At 42.5% G+C, this 25905-nt stretch overlaps 3 protein-coding genes across 4 annotated transcripts; 1 reads left to right on the plus strand and 2 right to left on the minus strand.

Annotated features, from left to right (window-relative positions):
* The first annotated feature begins 7203 nt into the window (after nt 1–7203).
* Nucleotides 7204–13179, plus strand: uqcrb (ubiquinol-cytochrome c reductase binding protein). The gene is made up of 4 exons (XM_083789848.1): nt 7204–7231; nt 9199–9270; nt 10258–10424; nt 12973–13179. Exons 1-4 carry the CDS (start codon nt 7213–7215, stop codon nt 13048–13050), a joined length of 336 nt encoding a protein of 111 aa, XP_083645974.1. The 5' UTR covers nt 7204–7212; the 3' UTR covers nt 13051–13179.
* A 1503-nt stretch (nt 13180–14682) lies between these two features.
* lrrc14b (leucine rich repeat containing 14B) lies at nt 14683–19221 on the minus strand. Its single transcript, XM_083789757.1, has 5 exons — nt 18569–19221; nt 17633–17803; nt 16689–16907; nt 15931–16172; nt 14683–15551 (listed from the first exon to the last, which is right to left on the minus strand). The coding sequence occupies exons 1-5, from the start codon at nt 18842–18844 to the stop codon at nt 14870–14872; spliced, it is 1590 nt and encodes a 529-aa protein (XP_083645883.1). The 5' UTR covers nt 18845–19221; the 3' UTR covers nt 14683–14869.
* Nucleotides 19222–20620: 1399 nt separating this feature from the next.
* Nucleotides 20621–25700, minus strand: gatad1 (GATA zinc finger domain containing 1). Of its 2 annotated transcripts, XM_083769209.1 has the most exons (6): nt 25658–25700; nt 24360–24584; nt 24128–24250; nt 23951–24010; nt 22675–22858; nt 20621–21558 (listed from the first exon to the last, which is right to left on the minus strand). In XM_083769209.1, exons 2-6 carry the CDS (start codon nt 24549–24551, stop codon nt 21368–21370), a joined length of 750 nt encoding a protein of 249 aa, XP_083625335.1. In that variant the 5' UTR covers nt 24552–24584; nt 25658–25700; the 3' UTR covers nt 20621–21367. The 2 variants fall into 2 exon arrangements, with proteins under 2 accessions (XP_083625335.1, XP_083625334.1); XM_083769208.1 differs by lacking the exon at nt 25658–25700 and having other exon boundaries at nt 24360–25635.
* Between the last annotated feature and the right edge of the window lie 205 nt (nt 25701–25905).

The raw sequence follows: 25905 nt of genomic DNA on the forward strand, positions 1-25905 counted from the left end.
TTGTGCGTTCATGTGTTGAGTTGAGGTGCTGGCTACAGGCTCTGTGTCTCTGGTTTTATGTGATGCCAATGTTGCCAACACTGACCCAGCCGCCTCCTCTGGTCTCAGAAGTAGCTCCTCCTCTTCCTGTTTGATCTGTAGAGGCGCTGGTTCCTTCTGGACCAGACTGGGGCTCCTATTCTGGCGATCGGGGGCTACTTCCTCTTCACAGCCAGGGAGGAAGTCTAGTCGAATAGAAAATGAGACAAACACTGATCAATTAGCCCATTTAGACCTGAGGCAGATTCTACTTCAGACACACTTGACACCAAAACGCATGCGTTGTCATCTGCTCTGCAGCATACCACGCCTACTTCAGCATATATAAATAAAAGTGCCTTAAAGGACTGTTCCGTGAGTGCTGGTGTTCTCTTTGTTAGAGACTTATTGTAAAGTTACCTTTCCAGACCGTGCACCCAGTAAGAAAGTTCTATATCGTGAAAACTAGTCGTGCTTGCACCCTTGATTTAACTCATACACTGGCAAATCTATTTCGCCCGTTCATTTTTTTTCTTTTATCTTACCGTTCCAGCATCATTTTACTTTGTGTTTTTTCATTTTGTTTTTTATCGCACCCCCGGTCGATTGCCGACACACAAACACACACACGTGGGCTGTGTTCATGGGAAGAAGAATAAAACACGCGAGAAAAAGCCATTTCCGCATTTCCAATAGACAGGGACCGGATCAGCATGTACAAAATTGTGATAGTTTCCTTTTGGACTGCAATAAGCTTACAGCGTGTCATGAGGCATTGTGAGCAAGTACATCAACTATTTTCACAATTTGCATCTGTGGAACCAAGTCCAATGAAATGAATTGCCTCAACTCTTACAATTTCAAGTGCCTAACAAGAGAAAATGGTAACGGGATGTTGCAGAGATAAAAATCCCTTCACTGTTGAGTGGCTAGTCTGGCTAAATAGTTTAAAAAAAGAACGCACATCTTAGCTATGAAGATAAATAGCTAATTTGAAGCAGGCTTAATTCATTTAGTTTACATTAGTATAATGTAACGAACATAGAGATAAACGATAAACGTCAACATTAGTCACTTGCTATGTTAATTGTTAAGCTAAGTAGACCTACATTAACAGTAATGTTAGTTAATTTTACCTGAAGTCTGGCAAACAGAGCTGGATGGTTCTAGAGCCCAACCGATGCCACAATTTTGAGTTCGATGCCGATCCCGATTTTGTTGAGTCCTAGGCGACCGATTGCCAACTTTGGCCAATATTTTGCCCGAAAATGAAACATTTTCTAATCAATTTGGGAAACTTCTCATTCACATCTCCTGCTAGGTATTCATTAATTAATCATTTCGCCTCTGCCCAGATCTAATCATTCTGATTTTATTTTCATCCCACGATTTTGAAACCCATTTTTTCACCCAGTGTCAATTATCTAATGTAATCCTGGGAACTACACTTCCTCTGCCAACCTGGGAAGGGGGGGGGCAGCAGACTGACCTCATGCTTCCTTCTATGCATGAGGAGTCCAAGCTGCTTCTTTTCACCTGACAGGGGGAGTTTCCCCGGACAGACGTAGCGTGTGGAACGAACACGTTATTCCGACCAGTTCCTTTCCCCTCCATCAGGCGCCCCAGCTGGCCAGGGGGAGGTAGTTTAGGGACCAGGATTACTGCATGTTTTTGTGAGGGTAAACCTGTATATAGGAGGGGCTAGCGCCCCTCAAAAATAAATTAAAAAAATAAATCAGATTATTTATTTATTTATTGGCCTCTCCTTCTTCACCGTACTCCTTGCTGTTTCGCATGTCGTTCACTTCCTTGTTTACGGCAAGGAAGCTTAGAGAAGGAAAGGAAATGGGAAATGGGAGCCAAAACTCACACCGAAAGTTCAATGAATACATGGCAGAGAATGGAGCCGGCTGGACCAGCTCATAACAAACATTATTTCTGAACAATTGAGACCTTTGTCATATAATCGGTTCAGGAATATAAAAGAAGATATATCACAGGTTGTTTTCTAATCACTTGCTTTTCGATGTGCACAGAGTGCACAGTATATCATCTTATTTGAGGATCTAAACAGCAGCAGGTATCGTTTCTGGCTCGAAGGTATCGCAATATTTGACTGATAGACAGGTAGCGGTGGGAAGTCTCACGATACTTGGTACGTTCAGCATACACCATACGTGTATCAAATTACACAGTGTTATTATTTATTCTGCACTTCACATTTAAAGTAAGATTTCATTATCTGAATATTATATTACTTAGAACCACCTGGAATCTGCAGTTTGGGGTCCCTGAATTGAGAACCACTTATCTAAATGATGCAAAAGTGTTTTAGCCCCACTAAATGAACAGGTGCATTTTTTTTGTATTATTGATTTTTACTGTGACACAAATATGGCACAAGAATGTTTAAGCATACTCTATATTGCATTGCAGTTGTTTTGACAAAACATGCTGGAATACAATGCCAGTATCTATGGCAGGATCCATGTGTATGTTCATCATGGAATTGGAATAGAACTCTAGTAGGACTCAAAGTGCTTTATTGCTCCAAAAAGAGTGTGTAGCTCGAAATGTCACAGTAAATGTTTTGAATAAAGCACTTGTATTATTGATGCCCAAGAGAGAGATAGAGTGTGTGTGTGTGTGTGTATATATATATATATATATATAATTATTCTAGTTTCCAGCACTGATCGTCGCTAGGCACCTGCCCAGTGTTGTTTTTGGCAGCAAATTTCTATTTTAGTTTAGTCATAGTCTTTGGACTGAAACTTCATTTAGAATCTAACACTAACACTAAAACACTCCAGGTGACAAAAATGTGACTAAATCTAAAGTTTAGATTTAGTCACATTTTAGTCACCTGGAATGTTTTAGTGTTAGTCTAGTTTTAGTCGACTAAGTGTCATGCGATTTTAGTCGACTAAATCTACAGTTGATTTAGTCGACTAAAATTTATTTTGGCGGGCCTTGATGCCGTTGTAATGACAGATTTTACACTTTCTGAAAATAGCAGATCTACAAGCTCACAACGCGTCGCTTGTAGATCTGCTATTTTCAGCATGCAACCAAGTGTACAATGCCTTATACTGGATCTCTTGTCCATTAGTACTTTCCTAACATTTTTGTTGACGAAATTGTCAACAGATTTAGTCTTAGTCATCATAGCTTAGTTTTCATGTAGTTTCCATTTAGTTTGTCAGTGAAAAAGGGTAGTCGACGAGCATTTTTCGTCTTAGTTTTAGTCAACAAAATCAACACGGCTGTGTTCTTTTTCATTCATTATGGAACGGCAAACACTACATTTTCATGTCTTCTGGTGAAAGCTGATGGATGAAATAGTCAACACACCTGAAAATGTATGTTGTGTTTACTAAAGAGCTAGAGAGATGAGTAAAACCCTGAACAAACACTCTATAGCAGCAATTCAACCTGAAAAAAGTAATAATCATATATCTATCACTTTTACACGACCTTCAACCTGATTGAAATTGAAGACATTTGCAATTTAAAGCGGCAATGCATAACCTTTTGTTTGTAAATAAAACATGAATTGAACCAATCTGTATAGTAGACTATGTTTAATACTTGCACTTGCTCGTCTATTGAGGCATTTACATTCTGTGGTCAGGTGAGACACCTACTGGTTGACAAGATGCATTGCATCAAAGACAAACTAAATTAAAGCTGAACTCAGGCAGGTGCACTGGGTTCGAACCCCTGGTAGATCATGAAAGATGTGGATTTCAACTTTAAATAGTGAGAGCGAATGTGCCCACTCTAAGACATCCACCAGTCAACATGAGCAAAAACATATCAGATCTACAAGCTCACACAACACATCACGATATGAGACCTTGTGAGCTTGTAGATAGCCCTTTTTGTTGTATGCAATTTGTTTGTATGACAACGTATAAAATATGGCTTAAGTGGTTAATCTGACCAATCTATTTAGCCGCAATTTGCAACTTTAGATTTTGTTTATAATGGGATGAATCTAGAGTTGCAATACCCTCCATTGACTCCCCACTCTTCCAATTTGCGTTTGCAATCTGCTTGTAGTAAACTACGTTAAACTCACCAACATTGCAGCTCTAGGCCAAGCTTGAATTATCCTCTTTCAATCTGCCGAGCCTTTGTTTCATAAAAATCCACCGTATACATGTTATGAGTCATAACATGTCTGGGAAGTCAATGGAGGGTATTGCAACTCTAGATTCATCCCATAATAACAAAATCTAGAGTTGTACAAATTTGCGGATACAATCTATTTAGCTGATTATATTGACAAAAAGATAAGATACATGTTAGTTCCTTCTGTCGATTCATTGATATAAATAAATATGAGGTAGACCAAAAACCTATCATCAATATCCTCCAAAATAATCTGTATATTGAACTATATAGGATAGTGAACAATGCACCTAGCATCTGTCTATATAACATGCTTATATTAATATCTACAGTAGATAGTAGATAGACAACTTTCTCCCAGTTGGCCATGTTATAACCAGAACAAGCACACCCATGGGTGAACGCACCCTGGCTGGTGTCAGCGACCAACAGAAGTATAAGAAGTTTAAGAGCTCGTGCCGGCATATAAAGTTTATACACCATTTCTCAGATTATTCTTTCCCTAACTAACTCGGTTTCCTTTTTTCCTGAGCATTATTTGGCATCCAGTAGTACAGCCAATGGCTAGATGTGGGGATGTGGGAATGGGATGAATCTAGAGTTGCAATACCCTCCATTGACTCCCCACTCATCCAAATTGCTTTTGCGATCTGCTTGTATTAAACAACGTTAAACTCACCAACATTGCAGCTGTAGGGAAAGTTTGATTATCCTCTTGTTGGAGTTTGAAAGCACTCGTTTTTATTAACGTGTGCAAATTCGAAACAGGTGGTACGCAGGGCCGTTTAGTGACTTCAACGAGTGCTTCCAAACTCCAACACTTATAAAAATAATCACCTGCACAGAATTTCTTGACAGAAAGTAGCTCGTAACATGTCTCCGGTGGATTTTTATGAAACAAACGCTTTGCAGACAGAAAGAGGATAATTCAAGCTTTCCCTACAGCTGCAATGTTGGTGAGTTTAACGTTGTTTAATACAAACAGATCACAAAAGCAATTTGGATGAGTGGGGAGTCATCCCATTATTTAAAAAAATGACAAATTAAATGTTGGACTTAATAATCATTAACAAAGAATATTCCGAACTACAGTGTGTTTGTTGTGTGTGATATAATATACTGTTGTGTGTGTGTGTGTGTGTGTGTGTGTGTGTGTGTGTGTGTGTGTGTGTGTGTGTGTGTGTGTGTGTGAAATAGCCATACTCATTGTAAACCTATGCTTGTTAGGCATCTGCTTAATGCCTACCGTAGACCTAGAATGCCTGTGATCATTTAATTATACTTCATAAATTTTCATGTATCAGAGGCATAGAACGGTCCCACTTACTTTCTGGTCGGGTTCCAAATTGGCGGCCTAAATGTGATAAATGCTCAGTTTGTACTCACCCATTAAATATGCACACAGACATCTTTCTCTCTGAGAAAGATGTCCGTGTGCATCTCTTGAAAAAGTGGAGATAATTGACTAAATACACGTTTTGTGCCAGAACTTTCACATGGATATAAAACTAGAGGACCATTTTTCACACCACGTCTTTGGAATTATTTAATGGGTGAGTACAAACGGAGCATTTATCACATTTATGCCGCACATGTTAAAGTTCTACCACAAATCAAGGAGGGTGTACTATGGCTCTTGTATGTGAAATACTGTACATACTGTATGTAACAACAAGAGCCGTTCTAGGGCTATGCCTACCGGTAAATTGTGATGAATCAATAATAATGAAATAAAGTACAATAAAAAAATACTCCTATTTTCTGAAGTGATGACTATTAGCAAATGTAGAATGTTCCCAAAAGTTATACGGTATGTTACTTCTCTTGTGGTTTTGATTTTTATACTGTTTTATAAATCACTGAATGTCACTGAAAGCGTTATGTTTAACTAACAACGGTTTGTTTACAGGAAGACCAACTGGCACGCAGGTGTCATTGATGCAGATACTTTTAGTAAACAAACAAATACAATACACTCTACACACACGCACGAGCGAGCGCGCGCACACGCACGCACACACACACACACACACACACACACACACACACACACACACACACAAGAGTATATAAATGCACCATTTACCGTTATGGGGGCCCATGGCACATATTCTCTAATGGCGATCCAAATACATGTCTGTGGTGTTCCTTCACACGATTACATTAAGAACCGCCGTTATAAAGCATTAGCATGTATCAACCTCATATCTACGCTTTAGCTTCGATATGAGGTTCCAAACGACCTTAACTTAAGTAAATACAAACAACTGGTGGAAAGCACACTAGTATCCCTAGATACTGGCTTAATTACAAAGCTGATTATTAATGTGATTAACCGTTATATAATTACAACCCCGTTTGTTAAGATGTAATTAAAATAAGTCATGGCAAACCTTGCTGTTGAGAGGACTGTCTCCATTGCAGGTCTAGTTGTTGCTGGTAGTCAACTATAGTTCTGACAAACACTGCTAAAATGTCCTCAGCCACGGCGGTCAGCCGCTCGTTGACGAATAACCTCAAGGTCTCTATATCACACATTGTATTATCGTTTAGTCCAGACAAAATAACAGAGGACCAACAGCAGCCGTTTTATGTCGATGGATGGAACGAGAGCGAGGTTTTGTTTTTTACCAGTTGGTTTTACAAACCTAGCTCTAATACTCTATGGTAAGCAATGAACGCAGACAGCACTTCCGGGTCAGGTTTCTTTGCTTTACAGTTGGCGCACTACTGCCGCCAGTGGGGGTGGATATGTTTACTAAATGCTGTACCCCCTCCCTCCAACTGTATTCCCCATTTTCAACTGGTTTTATTATATTTCGACACTTGCTTTGGCAATGTCAACGTATGTTTTCTCGTGCCAATAATAATCTGATAATAAGCTGATTTGAATTGAATTGATATTGCTCTGCCCACAGTAGGCCTCGACTCTGTTGGTCCAATGGACTGAGGGCTCGTGGCCGTGAACAGCCAATCGCAGCACGGAGGGCGGGAGATGCCGGAAGAGAGCTCCCACAATCCTCCACACCGCTCTCCTCCTTCTCTCAGAGTATCAAGATGGCGTCGAGGGCACCAGGTAATTTATCTCCCCTTCTCTCTGACTGTCTGACATGTGTTTACTGTTTATCTGTACAGTTATAACGCTTATAAACACACCATATATTCGTTTATTATTCACATTGTTTCTTATCGTTCTAGTGCTCGTTAACGTTAAATAACGTCATGTGGTGTGTGTATGTGGGGTCACTCTTCTCTGTGTTGTGTATGTCCTCTAACTAGCCGTGCTAACGTGGCTAGGCTAACGTTACGAAAATAGAAAATCTACAAGCTCACATCGTGTCGCGTTCGCGACGCGTTGTGAGCTTGTAGATCTGCTATTTTCGTACGAGTGAGACCGACGAAGTCAGTCAGTCAGCTGAGGTTTTTTTATAGGTTTGCTTGGTGATGGAAATAATATCATGATATTATTTACTGTCTGGTTATCTGGTCTTATAATCTTTGACAATATAGGCCATTTAGCATTCAGCGTTATTATACATTAACTTAGGCCCTACTACTGTATTCTGTTAGCACTATAATGTACCATGTGTGCATTCTGATCAGTTATCTGATGCAGTGGCTTGTTTCAGTTGTCATATTTGTCGTACAAATAGTTGCCTTTAATGATTTGATTCATTGTACCAGTACCTTTGTCATTGGATGTTTTATACATAGAAAATGCATTGCTGTTTGTTTGCAGAGGGCAGATAAGAAAAATAACTTATATGCATACACAAACCACCTGTACCAATAATCAAAATAAAGAATCTGCTATTACCAATACACAGCCAAATTAGCCAATTGAAACACGTCTGATAATTATGAGAAAATAAATAATAATAATTGATGTGGGACAATAACGTTGTTAATTTATATATTATATATGTTCCTAAATGATCTGATCTGTTCTGAGGTCAGCCGGGTCACTTCACTCTAATGACAGAGGCTGGAGGTGAGATTTGTGTCAAAAATGGACGTGACTGCCACTGCCTCCAGGTCAAGGACCTCCTGTCACAGTCCACCTGGCAGCGCAATGATTTATAATTAATTAATTATAAAATATTAGTTACATATATTCCATTATAGCCATAGTAGTACATTGTTGATATTGAATATACCGGTCAAATCAGTCATATGTTTTTGTTATTTGTCATATCTGCCCTGTGCAGTTTTTAATTACATAACTTAATCATTTTTATGTTCCAGTGTTAACTGCAAAAAACACAGTTAAATCATTGTATGGCAGGGGTTGACACTATGGTCTCAGAGGCACTTGCCCGTTTTGTCAAGTACAGGACAGTTACAGAGCACTCTGGCCACGTTCAGGTGTTTAAACAGATAACTCATCCATGTTGTGTTTATAGACGGTTATAGACGGTTGCGTCAGCACTCGCCTCTCAAACGAGCACTTGCCCGGTTGGGCAACCTGAAAGCAAACTCAACCTGCCAGGTGCAGGTGGGCAACCCTTAGTGTCAACGCCTGTATGGCAATTTATTGTCAATGCCAACAGAAATGTGATGTCAAGACCGGGCACCTCTATCTGTGATCTCGTGTTGAGTTGCAACTTAAGTCCTTGCAGTTGGACCCATTTATAAAGTATGCTGATGGAATAAATCAGTTTTATATGAGTAAAACAGTCCAGATGGATTATGAATATGTTTGTTGACTGGAGTCGCCCAGGGCTCTATCCTTAGTCCACTTTCCATCCACAAAAACCTCTGCTGAAAAAAGCCGAATTACATTGTGACGTGTTGCGAACTTGTAGATCGGCTATCTTCACTTCACTGAATGTTAGCCCACTGAATAGAAAAATTAGGGTTAATGTGGTTAATCACTTAAACCCTTTATGGTTGACCGGAGTCCCTTGGGTGTGTCCTTTCTGTTTTTACTCTACATGAAACATCTACGAAAATAGCAGATTGACAAGATCACAGCACGTAGTAAGCTCGTCGACCTGCTATTGTAGTAATTGTTGCCTGTGTGTCTTTCTTGTCTCTTCACAGTGGCGGCGACAGGGAGGCTCTTGGAAGGGTTCTCAAAATGGTATTATAACCTGTGTGGCTTCAACAAGATCGGTAAGAACAATGTAACGTGTACATAATCTAAAGCAAGGTTACCCAAACAAATGTCATCACATAGAGGAAACATAATGTCTTCGCACCATGTACTCATGGTGCGGCAGTGGGTGTAGAGTGGCCGGATGGGAATTGTGAGGTTCCCAGTTTGATCTCGGGCTCCCCCAGAGTTACCCTACGTTTCAACAGCGGGCGACAGCCAGACGAATTTTCCGGAAGTGAATTATTTGTCAATGGGACCCGGCAACTACTGGCGATAGAGGCGATGGTCGAAAAGTGGGCGGGGGAACGTCGGCCGAAAAGATAAAAAAGAATTCATCTTTTGGGCGACGTCGCCCGGCGATAGTGGGCAATAGCCAATGAAATTCAAGCGACGCTCGCCGTGGGTCTCTAAGGTCTCCTGCTGTTAAAACGTAGGGTTAGTGTCGAACTGTCCTTGAGCAAGACGGAACCCCTAATTGCTCCAGATGTACAGGTTAGTACCTTGCATGGTTTCCTCCGCCATCGGTGTATGAATGTGAATGGGTGAATGTAATGCACAATCTATGTAAAGCGCTTTGAATAAAAGTGCTATATAAATGCACCATTTACCATGGTATGGACGTTAAATCGGGACAAATTATTAATTGCCAACTATTTCTGAACTAAAGTGTCTGATTGCATAATAATAACTGGTAGAATGGGGGCTATACGTTTTGGATTAGTGAGGTTAGTTAGGCTAGAGGTAGTGAATAACCAGGTTTAATAATCTGCCATGTGTAGTGTATATCACTGCTTTAGCATTTTCATGTCAAGGGCTCCCAAATGTATTTGGCCGCTGACCCCCATATGAAAATATTAGGTGCCAGGGACTCGACCCCCATAAGTGATTATAGATTTTGTGAGAAGATTTGTGTTAAAACTGTAGCAAATGTTTCAAAGGTAGCTCATCTTCAAGCTCACAAACGTGTCCTGATTTTGTGATTGTGTGTGTGTGTATGTGTTAAGGTTTGATGCGTGATGACACCATCTACGAGGACGACGCCGTGAGGGAGGCACTGCGGAGGATTCCAGAGACGGTCTACAATGATCGGATGTTCCGAATTAAGAGAGCCCTAGACCTCACCATGAAGATGCAGATCCTGCCCAAAAACCAGTGGACACAATATGAGCAGGTAGGCCTTGATGGGGGGTAACTGTTAGGCCTGTCATGATTATGACATTTGCTTGACGATTATTGTCAATTCAAATAATTGCAATTAATGGATGTGTTTCTGAAGGTGAACATTGGAACATAATAATTCAAACACTCGAACTGGGAACCTTCTGTTTCCCAAGTGACTGCTGTGCCTCCTGAGCCACTGCCACCCCAAACGGGGTGGAATACTATGATGATACTTGCCAGATGGTTAAACATACATAATTCCACTTAATATTGTGCTAATTATTAAGGAAAAACAGTGCTTAATGTGGGGAGATCCTTTCACACTTTTTCACAACAAAACTTTCACCCTTCTGTGGTGACATTTGTTTTTGTTTAATCCCAGTTCATACCACTGTGTCCCTCGCCAGCAGTAGGCTATGCACTGGAAACACGTGCATGACATCTATCTATTTATGCACCAAGTCTCTGTACGTGTGTGTGTGTGTATGTACGTACGTCTGTAATCCACGTAACTTGAAAACCATTGGCCCCACCGACTTCAAATTTGACACACGTGTTCCACACCACCACAGGGAGTGCAGTGCCCGGTGTCAAGTCTGTCGGATTGCGGGCTGTCATCACAAAAGCCTCTGCCCGGGCTCCGGACAAGGCCCAAACCAGATCACCCCCAGACCTCCATATATGGAGCTGGCCTGTTCTGACATCACAATGATGCGTGACCTCTCCCTTTATTAGCCAATTGATCACACCTGATCACCCTCCAACTGTTCTAGTTATTTCAAAGAACTAAAAAATCACACCTGTGTTAAGTGAGGTGCGCTCTTATCATCGTACATAATCATGAAGTAACATCGATTTGCATTCCATTCATTGTTAATGGGAATTTAATCATTGTGTAGGACAAAAAATCTGATTTGCTCAGACACATTCGACTGCATGTCCGAACGTTGTTAACACTTTGAGGGCCCGGGCCTATTTAAATAATTAATAAAATGTGCCCATCGTCAGCAAGCGCCTCTAGGCTGCAGAGCGATGCGATCAGTTTTCATAGCACTAATTTGACGGAGATTATCAATCTCCATCTCGGGCACTTGAACTTGACGGTGATTTACGTCATGGGCCCCGATGGTGGTGTTAACGCATGTCGGTCCGTTGGTGTGTCTAATCTGCGTGCGCATCCCGTCAAAATATTGAGAAGTCTCTTGATAACAGCTGCACGGTCAGAAACTGCCTCTGAACTCTTTAGATACAGTAACTCAATACAGTGCACAAAAACAAGACTGCATCTATCCAAACCGATTATTCACAATTAGGGATGTCAACGGGTAACCGGTTAGCCGACCGTGAAGAAATATCAGAGTATGCTTATCAGCTTTACGGTTAATTTGCATAATAATAAATGCGTGTTCTGATCTTAAATCCCTTTATTTTAGATAGTTTTTTAGTGATAGTACAACATAAACATTACAGAGACTTTAGTTGTCAACTTGTCACTGTACAATACTTAAAAACAGTTGTCATGTTGCACACATGCCTTATTGCGTTATTTGCGCCGCCGTGTTAAAATGTATTTCAAACTCCAGCTTGTCACACTCCAGGCTGCATGAACAGCGCTCGAGCCCTGTTTTCTTCCCCGGTGCCCCCTCAATGGTATGCGTTGTTTATTGATGATTAAGCCTACAACAATTTATTTATGTGTAAATGTTGCTTTTTTGTTTGTCTTTTAAAAGGAGCATAAATAAATGTATACCATTCGTCTACCAACGTTAATTATGTAGCCTATACTATAGTATACATGCATATTACATTTGGGGTAGCCTATTAAAAAAAAATCAACAACCGTTAATGAACCGGATAATGCCATCGGGTAACCGTTACCGACATCCCTAGTCACAATCATTCAGTAATAAAGTTTATTCATATGCTTGTCCAATGTCTACCCGCCTCTCACTGACTTTCCATTGAACCTCCAGTTTGCCTCATTGTGACGAATCCTTTCCTAGATATCTTTCCTTTCTTTATATAACCTTGAAGCTGGACAGGAAAACAAACTTTTGACCAATGGGCTCGACTCAATGAATGAATTGCAAAAGTAATCTATAGAATAATCGCTATGGAAATTAACCCATTCTGAACGGGAATGTTATGCTTTAGCTATTGAAAAATAGCAGATCTACAAGCTCATAGCGCGCCACCGAGTGGCGCGCTATGAGCTTGTAGATCTGCTATTTTTGAAAAATCGAAGAACGACTGACATTTTTAGAATCTGATCTCAGGTCAGAATGGGTTCATCAGACCAGTGTGTGTCCAGTGGAAACCTCGTATGAATCTGATCTCAGGTCAGAATGGGTTAATTTATAGTTGGAGCCCTAGCCAAATTTGATGTAGTAAAATGTTTAGTTTTTAGTGGCGGATGCTCACGTTGTCCATGTTGCCTTCCACAGGACGTCCATTACCTGACCCCTTATGTTGCCTTCCACAGGACGTCCATTACCTGACCCCTTATGTTGCCTTCCACAGGACGTCCATTACCTGACCCCTTATGTTGCCTTCCACAGGACGTCCATTACCTGACCCCTTACCTGACCGAAGTTATCCGTGAGAGGAGTGAGGCGGCAGACTGGGCGAAGAAATGAAGCGGCTGCTTATGGTTTAGTTGTCCTTTTAGTGTGACTGTCCCCTGTTGTAATATAATATAAAATAAATTGTAACCTATTGCACTGTGTGCTCATTAAAGAAATGTAAATGTTTTGGATCGGTAACAATGGCCAGGCTTTCTTTTCCTTTTCAGTTTTTACCATTTGTCTACTGCTGTTTCAAATATATAACACACCCTGTAATGCAGCCTTTAAGACCAGGAAAATACACTATTACAACATCCAAAACCCCAGACATAGGCCTATAGCCTCATATCACAATATGCAGTAGTAGTTTATATTTTGTCCAGCCCTAGAGACCAAATTTGCATTATGCCTGGCTGAAAAACTGTCTTGCTGCCTATAGAGTCTAGAGTAGATACACATTTGACTTCTATTAAAGCTGCACTATGTAACTTTCCTCTTCTCTCCCGGATTTGAACCTGCAAAAGTGCTGACGTTATTACCATTGCATTGAGCCAATAGAGCCTGGGGATACATTGAATCCTGACATTAAGTTCAGGGAGACAAAAACAACCACTCCAATTGGACAAAATGAACATTTATAAGAAGAAAGTTACATAGTTCTACTTTAAGTTCTAAATGGTATTGCCAAAATCTAAAAAGCCCACAACACGCCACGATGCCCTGCGACACATCTTTAGAAATCAGATTTAGTCCGCCAGTCGGGGTTGTGGAGTGGGTAATAGTCTTTTTTTTTATTGGCCTAAAATATTGTCTATAATCTATATACATACATTCATGACTTTAGTCCACTTGCAGACCGGCTGTCAGTATTAAACAATTGGTTTTCCTAGGGGTTTCTTCTGACCCTACCATTAACATCCTATATAAGGGAAAAATTACAAACATTCCTTGTGCTTTCTGAACGGGCACCCATTTTGGTGTCAGCATCATGTCATGCTTTAGCTATTGAAAAATAGCAGATCTACAAGCTCATATACATACGAGCTTGTAGGTCTGCTACTTTTTGAAAAATCGAAGAATGACTGACATTTTTAGAATCTGATCTCAGGTCAGAATGGGTTAATCAGACCAGTGTGTGTCCAGTGGAAACCTCGTATGAATCTGATCTCAGGTCAGAATGGGTTAAGTAGCATGTCAAACTAGAGGGTTTTCATGATTCTGAATCCATTCCACGCAGTTTAGCTTTTGCACAAAAAAAACACTCCTTGGTCTAAAAAGCCATAGCCACTTGCCCAAATGTGCGCAAAATGTGCTGAACTCATCACATTTGTCATGATGGCTAATTTGGCTATGGCTGTTGACAGCCGGTCAGCAAGTGGATTCATGAATATGTATATAGACAATATTTTAGGCCAATAAAAAAAGACCATATAAATACAAATTCCCCACTTTAAACAAAAGAAGCCTGTTGACTGCCAGACTAATTTGAAAGGTATTTCAAACCACCTAGCAATGTGGTTTAAATATTTGTAAAGCTTTAAACTGACCCCCAAATCTAACTACAAATGTCACTTGGGTGCAGATGGGAAAATGTTGAAGATGTCGTGTCCGCTTAAGTCCAGGAGTGTGAGGGCCTCGCTGTGGCTGCCACATGACTTCACTGCTTAAAGCTAACATTAAAAGTCCATAGACGTGGCTTCCATATATGGCAGAGTCACTTTTAATTCATTGCAGATTCACTGCCACTACTACGAGACATGAATGCAATGTGTTAAAACGAAACCAGTCACAAGATGTATTTATAGGCTATTGGCCACATGACACATCTCACGTCCTCATAAAGTGCCCGTAAACATTACAAGTCCATAGACTTGGCTGACATGCCACAATTTCATTCTGGGTACTGTGTCTGACTTTGGGACCTCCTGTTGTCCACATCAGTGATGGTCTGAATGAAGTTCCCCATGATGTTGTTAAAGGACTTCAGTATGGTAACCCCCAGCTCGTTGCTGGTTTCGTTGATTTCCGGGTCGTAGGCGCCCGTGAGCGGCGTGCACACCTCCACGTTCCTCCCGGCTCCCGCCAGGATGCCCATCACTCCAGCCCTGACCTCCTCAAACGCCTCCCGGTTGTACTGCTGCAGGGCCGAGTCGTCCACGGGATACGTGACGTCGTCGGGGTAGCAATCCCGCGGCACCGGCATCTCCACGTACCGCAGCTCGGGAAGGACGACGCTGGCCGCCGAGAAGATCTGCCGCAGCGCCGTGGAGCTCAGCGGGTTCCCCAGCAGCTTGAGCTTGCGGAGAGCCCGGCAGGGCGCCAGAGCACGGAGGAAATCGTCCACGTGCTCATCCTCAATGCCGCACTCCTCGAGGACGAGACAGGTGAGCGTGGCCGAGGAGTGGCTGAGCAGCTTGCGGAAGGTGTTGGGGAAAACGTCGAAGACGTCGTGTCCGCTTATGTCCAGGAGTGTGAGGGCGTCGCTGTGGATGCTGTTGGCCAGGTACGCCATGTCCACCTGGTTCAGGCTGCAGTTGGCCACTTCCAGACACTGAAGTGGAGTGCAGAGTGGACTGGAGAGACAGGACAGAACATGGGATCAACTAGATTAGAGGCCTAATTTAAACAAACAAAAAACAATAGAGATGGGCTTAACAGTGGTCACCTTGTAGGTCTACTAATAAGGGCAGGCTTTTGTGTGCACCCCAGACAGTTGTTAAGATTCAATATTTAGTATGGGTGTATGGTTTCATCTGACATTGGACAATATGTCAAGTCAAGGTTTATATCTTTAAATGGTTTTGCCACTGATTTTAGTGTTGGTCATGGTCATATACTACTGATTGTAATTACTGTAGGCCTACAGTTTTGTTCTGCTGAGCATCTCTGATGTAAAAAATCATGAATGACGATAAAGATGTACTTTAGAGAAGACCGTGGACCCTCTCTCACCTCAGCAGTCTGCGCAGGTGTCCGGTGAGCGTGGAGAAGCCCATGTAGAGCTCGGTCAGGTGCCTGAAGCGCGCCAGCAGCTCCCCGATGGTGGCCAGCAGGTCCTCCTCGTCCGAGCCCAGCCTGCGCACGTCCAGCGTCCCCGCGGGAAGCGTCAGGGACTGCAGCTTGGGCATCTCCACCCTGGACAGCAGCACCTCCAGGTGAGGAGCCTCCAGCGGGACGTTGTGCACCATCTCCAGCTTCAACCATGGACAGGGCAGATTATGTTCATACAATATAAGTTATATAACCCATTCTGACCGGGCACCCATTTTGGTGTCAGCATCATGTTATGCTTTAGCTATTGAAAAATAGCAGATCTACAAGCTCGTATCGCGCCACCGAGTGGCGCGATACGAGCTTGTAGGTCTGCTATTTTTTGAAAAATCGAAGAACGACTGACATTTTTTTAGAATCTGATCTCAGGTCAGAATGGGTTCATCAGACCAGTGTGTGTCCGGCGGAAACCTCGTATGAATCTGATCTCAGGTCATAATGGGATAATTGTGGTGGTTGTATATGGTCGCCCTGCTCTTCTATTGAGACATTTAGATGATGAAAATGATTAGACATCGAAATGATCTGATCTGGAAGGTCAATATGGGATTTATCCCCTGAGCAAGCAGGCAGGCGCTACTAGTTCAGTGTTAAACTTTTTAGCACTGGCACTGGTTAAAATACCTTTAGAACAGAAAAACAAATAGAACTATAATAACCTTGGTGAGGAACTTCTCCGGCTCGGTCAAGCGGAGGACGTAGAACAGCTGCTTGAGCTCCATGGAGTCGGCGCGGAACCCGACGAAGCGCAGCTTGAGCGGGCAGTGGCGGAGAAGCAGGAAGGCCTGCACCACCGGCTCGTAGTTCCGTCCCGTCACAAATCCGTTCAGACGGACGTCCACCGACGTCTGGAAGGCATACGAGGCGATGTCGGCAGTCTGCGTGACATTAACAGGCCGGCTGTCACAAGCAGTGGTGGAAAAAGTGCTCACATTTTTTTTACTTTGCCAACACAGCAATGACGTTGTAGGAACTAGGAACACTGTTAAAGTAAAAGTATTCATCATTTACTTGAGTAAAAGTACAAAAGTGTTGTGCATCAAAATGTACTTAACCCATTCTGACCTGAGATCAGATTCTAAAAATGTCTGTTTGAAAATGACAGTTTTCTGAAAAAGCTGTTTCTATGTCAGTCGTTCTTCGATAAAAAAAATAAATAGCAGACCTACAAGCTCGTAGCGCGCCACTCGGTGGCGCGCTATGAGCTTGTAGATCTGCTATTTTTCAATAGCTAAAGCATGACGTAATGCCAACACCAAAACGGGTTCCCGTAAAGAATGTGTTTTAAAGTACCAACAGTAGAAGGTAAAGAAAAATCATAATCATGCAGAAAGTTTTCAAATGTATGAAATCTAAATCATAATCATCATGCAGAAAGTTTTCAAATGTATGAAATCTACAAGCTCACAATGCGACACATACTGTATAAAGACTATTCATTATTATGTATTTTAATTATTGATACAGTCACTCATTTCTTTGTATATTTCAGTCATTATTACACCAGTTCATTTATGCCCCCAAAAAAACAACACAACAATGAACCGTGGGGTAAAATGCTATGATAGTGTGTGTGTGTGTGTGTGTGACTATAGTCCTATACCTGCATGGCCACCAGAGTCTCATAACACATCTGTGTGAGCATCATGGTCCTGGCCCAGCGGCCCAGTGTGGCTCCACAGGGACAGGCCTGGTGCTCTGTGTCCTTCAGGCCAGTCAGGTCCACCACCCGGAGGGTCTTGGCGTACGTGGTGGCAGGGCTCAGCACGTAATCCTTCACGGAAAAACACAAAATGTAACAGCATTTTCCTTCGTTGAGACTATACGTCTCGTCCGGGGGGGGGGGGTCCTTTAATCCTTTGTCATGCAAAGAACGCCCAAATAGCCAAAGTGTTGTTTAACTATGAACCCCAGGCCAGCATCCTTAGGGCCGACATACTATTTTAGAGCCGAATAAAAGTCGGTTCGGCTCTGTAGCGCCTACAATGTGACGTCATTTGAGGTTCGGGGGGGGGGGGGGGGGGGTACCGTCCTAAAGTCGGCTCCTCGGTGCTACTGAAAATTTCTGACGAGCCGAAATCATTTCGGCACTACAGCGCCGAAACAGCGGTAAAATAGGAGTATGAATCGGCCCTTATTCTGGGGGCAAAATCACCGCTCACAACGCCTTCCAAGCTCGCAACACGTTGCGAGCTTGTTGATTGGCTATTTTTGGTAAATGTATTTGGTGTAGAGCAGTGGTTTATGTTGCTCTCAAGAGTTAAATTATTGTTAAACATCTGCATTAATTTACAAGAAGTCTGCACAATTTGAGCATGTAGAAGAATTGTTATTTTGAACGTTTGCCTGTTATCTCTCCTGTGGTACCACATCAATACAGAATGGAATTGTGGATAGAATATTATCCAATGATAAATATTATTTATTTTTGATATATGAAAAGGGTTTGAAAACTATTGGTGTAGAGGGGACCAGCCAGGTACATAGAGCCCTGGGGGGACTCTGGTCCACTAACTATGGTTTAATTAAGTGGTTATACCCTCAAGCCGGTCAGAAAGGCCTCCAGGCTAACCCGGCAGGTGCGGGAGGTGAGGTCCGCGGGGCAGTCGGCCGTGCTTCCCAGCAGCCTCTGCATGTTGAGCTCTGGGAGAGGCCAGTCGCGCACCAGGGCGTGGAGCAGCTCTGCCTCTTCGCGCAGGTAGCAGGCCTTGAAGAGGAGCGGGTAGAGGTTAAACGAAACGCAGTTGAGGTTCTCCACAGCGGAGGGGCCGCTTTGGCTGAAACCCTCCGCCGCGAGGAACCTTAGAGACTGCATGGTCCAATACAAACCCACGTCGGATCTTCAGTCCTTCTGAGGCTGTGTGTAACAGTGTACACCAAAGTGTTTCTCTCCAGCTGAGGGTGCTCACCTAAAATATTTAAACTCTCGGGAAACAGATACCGCACATGCAGTGCAAAATCAGAGCGTTCAGATCCTTGTCATGCTGCTGGCATTACCAAAAATAAACAATTAAAAATGTAAATAAAAAAAGCGTCTTGGTGGACAGTGGACGGGTACGACCCCTTGAGGCTGTCAGCTGCTGGGTTCTTAACTTAAGCTAATGGTAGTAGTCCCCATGTTTCGGCCCTTCTGGTTTTTGTTGACTTCCTCTGTTGCTGTCCCGGTCGTGCAATCGTAGTTTTGGGGCTCTGTGTTTGACTGTGGAATGAGGAATGAGGCATGGGCTCTGGTGGTCGGCGCTAGCCCAGCGAGGAAGGTATTTTTAGAAGCAGCTGTCTCATGTCCTTAGTGTGGCTCTGACACGGAGTCTACTTTTGTCACCTTCAGTCAAAGCTTTAGCACAGCAACAATGAACTCGATGCACGCATGAAGCCATCCAACTCTGTCCCCCAGCATTGAAATGACCTCCTACTAGTGTAAACAAACACACCAGTGAAGAGAATAACAACAGAACTATATTAGGCCTACAATAACTGCATACTCCCCTCTCACACATAAACTACAAACACACACAGTCACACAAGTATGCAATGCAACCAACTATGGTTTCAGTGGCATGTAAATATTCTGCAGCCTCATATGTGATCGATTTGTGTTTGAGTTATGTTAGGATGTGGTGGAGAGAGATTGTGACTTGTTTAATACATTGACTGACAGTCTGACAGCAGGGAATAGACACGTTGAAGGCTTGCAGTATCCAACAACCAAAGCAAAACAGTGTCAAAGTGTGTGCCTGTAACCATACACATGGTTAGGACAAATTATTCTGAAATGTAAACTAAAAAATATATAATAAATAATAAATAATATAAATAATGGATTTGCCCAGGTTTGTGGGATGTGTGTAGGTCTACATACAATAATACTGAATTACTTTATTGCAGAAATGATGCATTTTCAATTGATGAAAAGTTACTTCGACACTTTCAAGTTGAATAGCTGTGTGTGTGTGTGTGTGTGTGTGTGTGTGTGTGTGTGAGAGTTGAGTTACCGGTAGTTAAAGTCAAGGTGCAATTCCTGTCTGGAATGGGGCCACGGTTAATACAGTTGAGCAGACCTAACTTTCAGTAAATGTTTTTGTTGCTAGCTTATAGCACATACACGGTCAAACAAAAACTAAAGCCATATTTTAAACTTTACGATGGTGTTGCAACAAGGGGGCAGAACGTGTTTCTCTCGCTATAGATTCTGTGATAAATCTTCTCCACTGTACTAAACAGTATATTGTTTATATTCAAGCCGCAAGCGGAGCCTGCGGCACCACCGTTTCCCTGCAGAATCCACCACTCCCGAATGAAGTATCTGCTGCTGGGAATCTGGTGCTGGTTATGTCTCACCTAGACACAGGATCTGACATGAATTTTGACCTCATTCAATGTATCCCGAGCAAGCAGGCAGGCTCTATTAGCTCAATGGTAAACCTTTCAGGCTGCACTTGCGTTGGAAACCGGGTTCAAATCCGTGGTAGAAGAGGAAAGTGTCAGTGCAGCTTTAATATCCATCAGCACTGTATAGTTGGCCACTGTTGCATCAGGCTATGAATAAAGTTCAATACGTTGTTTTAGAAAATCATAGATGTCAAAATTGATGGAAAAGTGTCCTGTTTAATACCAAATACAAAAATGACAACCCAATGAATGCTGTGCATGCCATCATATATTCAACAATTCATATGCCCTCACATCATGGAATTGATAGTTTGTAGGATCAGTTCTATTCAGCATGAGACGCGGTCATACCACAATACCAGATTATAAATGAGTCTTTTAACCTGCTTAAAATGTGGCGTATATTGTGTTTGTGTATAAAAGCTGCAATCTGGAACTTATTTCAATGAATAAAACAATCTGTATGGTACATTACTCCCAATACGATTCAACTAGCTGCTATCTGCAGTGACGAGTAGAACTGCCCGAAGCACGAGCGCAATATCAAATCTCCCATGGAGATATGTTGTCTTGGAAGGTGATTTTGTCTTGAAGGAGTGGTAGGTAAGTAGGTAGGTACACTAGGCAAGTAGACAGGAAGGTGTACATGTGGGTCTCCCAGGCAGGAGAGCCCAGGGTCCAAATCCCAGATTGAAGCTTTAAATGACAGGTTTCAACAAGTGACATACCTTCTGTATTTTAGACCATCAACTTGGCTCCACTATATTGCATTTAAAAGCCACTTAAATCCTATATACACATGAGTTAACCGGGGTCCCGCAGGGCTCTATACTAGGTCCATTAGTATTTCCCTCTACACCAAATATCTAGGACTAAAATAGCACATTTTCACATTTATGTACAAAGTGTCTGTTTGCAACGCAACAAAGTCCAGAATCCCGGGGTCTTGTTAACTGGTCCCGGCAGAGGATTCTTTGATGGTGATGGCTGGCGTAGGTCCAATGTGCGTCCACACGTAACCTTTCTCCGGCCGCATGGGGAGCGTCGGGAACGGAGAGCTCCGGGACTTGAAGTACTCGGACGGGGCGTGGCACACAAACTCCAGGTACTCCATCTTTCTGGGGAGATCTTCCTCTGGGCCTAGAAACCGTAAATGAATGGTGAAATGGTGCATTGATATAACACCTATAACCAAAGTCCTTTACAATGTGTGCAACATTCACCCATTCACACACCGACGGTGCAGGGAAATAAACCCAATACGCCCGTTTATCAGGAGCTGTTGGAAGGTTTGGTATAGCACTTTATATAATAATCTGTGAACTTTATTTGAACTTTATTGAAAGTAGACAGGAAATGGGGAGAGAGATGGGGGGGGGGCCTTTGCCGTCGGGATCGGGAGTCGAACCCACGGCACGCTGTCAGGCTGGCTCTGCAGCCTAGGTGCTCAGACGGTTGAGCTAATCGTCCCAGGCTAGTTTGTTTTTATGAGACATGGTCAGTAGACATGCTGGCCTCTATTCAGTATTTAAGTCCGACGTCATTTTGTAGTGCTACGTTACGTCCGCTTCCAAGTGGCACCAGCTCCCGTCCGCATCCCATTGTAAATAGAATATCTAAACGCGTGAATCTTTTTAAATTGACGTTATTTTTCAGAAAGGAAGCCATAGAGGGTTAAAATGGGTCTTAATGCTTCCAACTCGAGTAGAATTATTAATGTTTTGTACAAGTGTCCATGACAACAAAAATATATGATGTGGAGACAATAAAGACTATTATTATCATTATTATTGAAGGTGGCAACAGTCCATTTGCTCGGTAAAATATTTCGGGGGCATATTTAGAATGTGTGCAGGCTTGAGTATGACTTGAATCTAGTTTGCATTAATGAGGATTTAGTTGACACAATCAAATAAAATGGCGATAGTATTCCATGTGGGGCAGACGGCCTGTCACAGCCAGATTTTGGAGAGCAGCGCAGCTTTGTTGTTGCGAGGAAAGCGGTAAAATGAGACTTTCGTGGTTGTTTTCGTCTCAGATTTAGTCCGACGGAGCGTCACAGTATAACTCCATGGGGACACAAAAGCGACACAAAAGTAGGACCCGGAAGTATCTCAGGAGGGGGCGCTCACGTCACAGCTAAAATACTGAATTGAATCCAAATAATTGAAATCAGTCGTGGCAACTGAGAAATATAAAGGTCAAGTCACTGGTTGCAAATATACCACACTAGTGGTGTTCCCTGCTATTTCTTACCGACAATATAAGTCCCGGGATCAAAGCCGTCCTTGGGGCTGGCTTGTGTGGGCAGCAGCCAGGTCAGAGCGGCGCTCTTCTCACAGTACTGGTCCTGGACAAAGCCTCGGATCTGAGCATAGTACGACTTCCCATCGTCCTCGTCTGTCACCTTGATCACATCGCCTATCTGAAAGTACACACCCTGCGGGTACAGCACAATAGCAAACTCCATCAATCATAGTACATCATATACAAACACTGGTTCTCTGGGGTACCCCAGTGGTCCTTTAACCCATTCTGACCTCCATTCCGCCAGACAAACACTGGGTCTGATGAACCCATTCTGACCTGAGATCAGATTCTAAAAATGTCAGTCGCTCTTCGATTTTTCAAAAATAGCAGACCTACAAGCTCATATCGCGCCACTCGGTGGCGCGATATGAGCTTGTAGATCTGCTATTTTTCAATAGCTAAAGCATAACATGATGCTGACACCAAAATGGGTGCCCGTTCAGAATGGGTTAAGACGTTTAAGTTAAGAGTCTGTGACTGAGTGTAATTGTATGGAACTTAATGGCCCCATTCCATTAAGTTAAGTTGGCGCTAAGGTTTTTACAGTGTAGTTAAAAATGATGGATGGAGATCCATAGCCTAATGCCTAATATTGACCTGGGGTTTCTTAATTAAAGAGGTTGAGAATCACTATAGTAGCAGAATACATCATTATGCAAATACTACTGTTTGGCTTTACAGTATGATGTTGCCGTCTTTAACAAAATAGCGCAGAAAATATGGCTGTACATGTAATCAGTGCTGCTGTGAATGCCGTGTCGCCATGTACAGAGAAAGATGTCTCATGGAAAGGTGGAGATATTTTTCTGAACACAAGTCTTCTGTCAGAACATTTTTTTCTTATTTCTCTTAACTCTTATTTTCTCTTTTTACTGTGTTTGAAATGTATTCTGTTTTTGAATGCTGTCCTCTTGTGTCTTGTTATGTCAGTTTGGTTTAATTAGTGCTCAATGTCCAGGGACTATGGATGGAAATGAGCATCTCTCTGCTAAATCCGGTGTATTTACTCTACATTTTTATGTAATGTTCATTAATAATATATACTCCGTCCCATCCAAATAAACCAATAAAGTAAAGTAACATTTGACAAGAGCAGACCAAAGTCACAGCAACGAATGATTAGGTGAGTGCACACAAAGCAATATAAATTAGAATGCCACCAAGATGAATCCCTCCATGTATGGTACTGTGTGGGACTCAGGCAGCATCATGAACACTATACCTTGTAAAAAACAGATTCCGCTGTGATGATCGTGGAGACAGATTCCGGTGCTTTTATTGGCTGAAAAAGAGATCACATGAATAAACTGTCATTTTGTGGTTTTATTAAAACAAAAACCTTTCTATGGTTAACGGGAAAACAACGTTGTTGCGTTGGTTATAATGCCCAGTAACTCACATTTTTCAGTTTAAATATGTGCCTTCTGCCTTTGCCCTTGGTCGACACCTTCTTCTCAGAGGCGGGGGCTTTATTCCTGGTGCTTCTCAGGCGTGCAGATCTCCTGTGGATCTCCTGTTTGGACTGTAAAACATGACGTCAGTTCATTCATGTAAATTCATTGTCAAAAGTAAATACAAAATAATAATACAAAAAAAAAACATGACATCAGTGTGCTGCTGTTTTAACCAACCTGCTTCCCTCCTCCTCCTCCCCCTCCTCCATTGTTCTGCAGGGCGACGGAGGCGACGGTCTGTCCCGCAGACCCCCCGCTGGTCTTCCCCGTACAGTTATTGCAAAGGATCTCGCCCTGGGGTCCCTTCTTCCACATGGACGAGGAGGTGGTCTTGCAGACCGCGCAGCACGGCTTCAAACCCAGCGGCATGGCGCTCAACACGCTCCCAGTGATGATTACTACCTGTTGGCAAACAATAAACAACGTAGGTATTTTGCAGCCGCTCTCATTCAGGCAGAGCGACTCGCAACAAGCACCGTAAACATATAAATACATAGAATGCAGAGAGACACTGTAGTCAGTGCCTCAAGAAGTTAGGATCACATGGAAACCAAGAACCTAGCATAAGTTTAAACGATATAGGGCGGCAGTGGCTCAGGAGGTTACCGTCGAAGTGTCCTTGAGCGTGACACTGAACGCCTAATTTCTCCTGTTGGCACCTTGCATGGTTTCCCCCGCCATCGGCGGTATGAATGTGTGTGTGAATGGGTGAATGTGTGAATGTCATGCACAATCATTGTAAAGCGTCTTGGATAAAGGTGCTATATAAATGCACCATTTACCATTTGATTACACCATCAATATAACAATCTGTACATTGAAACTATAGGATACCTAAATGGGGTTTCAAATGCAACAACATAGGGTGAAAAAAGTTAGAAATGTGTGAATACACTAAATGAATTGATCGTTTGATTTTCTTTAGGGCATGGTTCTCAACGTGGAGTTTTCATTTGGGGGGACCACCTGGGGTCCTTGAGGGGGTCCAACTTCCAGCAAGGGGGTTCCCGTCCCCAACTAAATGATTGCTAGTTAGGACTAGGAGTACCAAATTTACTCCGTGCATGTCTGTAACAGTTCTGAGGGTGTACAAATCCATTTGTACACTCAAATTATACACTATGGATTTTACAGCATAGATTGGGGTGCCAGAGTTAATGCAATGGAAGTCGGTGGACTGATCTGATGCATATCAAAGTGGGGGTCCTTGAAAAAGAAAGAATCACTGGTTTAGGTTTAGGAACTCTTCCCATCGAACCTGGAATGCAATGCGTCGTGCTTGATGGAGAATCTATACTACTGACTGTCGCTCTTCGAAAATAAACGAACACGAACCTAAAGCTATCCTCAATTCGTCGCGAATCATTGTTAGTTTGTCGGCTCGTTTGTTCTCGGCGAGCGACGCGAAGTCTATAAATACAGGATTAAGACAGTATATTATTGTTAGAATCAGATGGTTTATAAAGTCAACATACAAACCGCTGCTGGGTTCTTAGTGTTGTTGTCGTCTGCGACTTCTGGTGAGGCAGCGTCTAGTGAGCTAATCTAGTGAGCTAATTTAAGACTTCCGGTGGACGATCTCTTCAAAATAAGAGTACCCTCTAGAGTATTGAAAAAAAGTTTAATTTGCACATTAAAACTACAAATTAAGCATTTAAATGATGCTATATGATGCTATAAGACACACATTATGTTTCTGTGTAAGAATAAGTAATTAAATCCT

Source organism: Protomyctophum parallelum (genome assembly GCF_964188405.1).
Source record: "Protomyctophum parallelum genome assembly, chromosome: 1".
NCBI classification, from domain to species: Eukaryota; Metazoa; Chordata; class Actinopteri; order Myctophiformes; family Myctophidae; genus Protomyctophum; species Protomyctophum parallelum.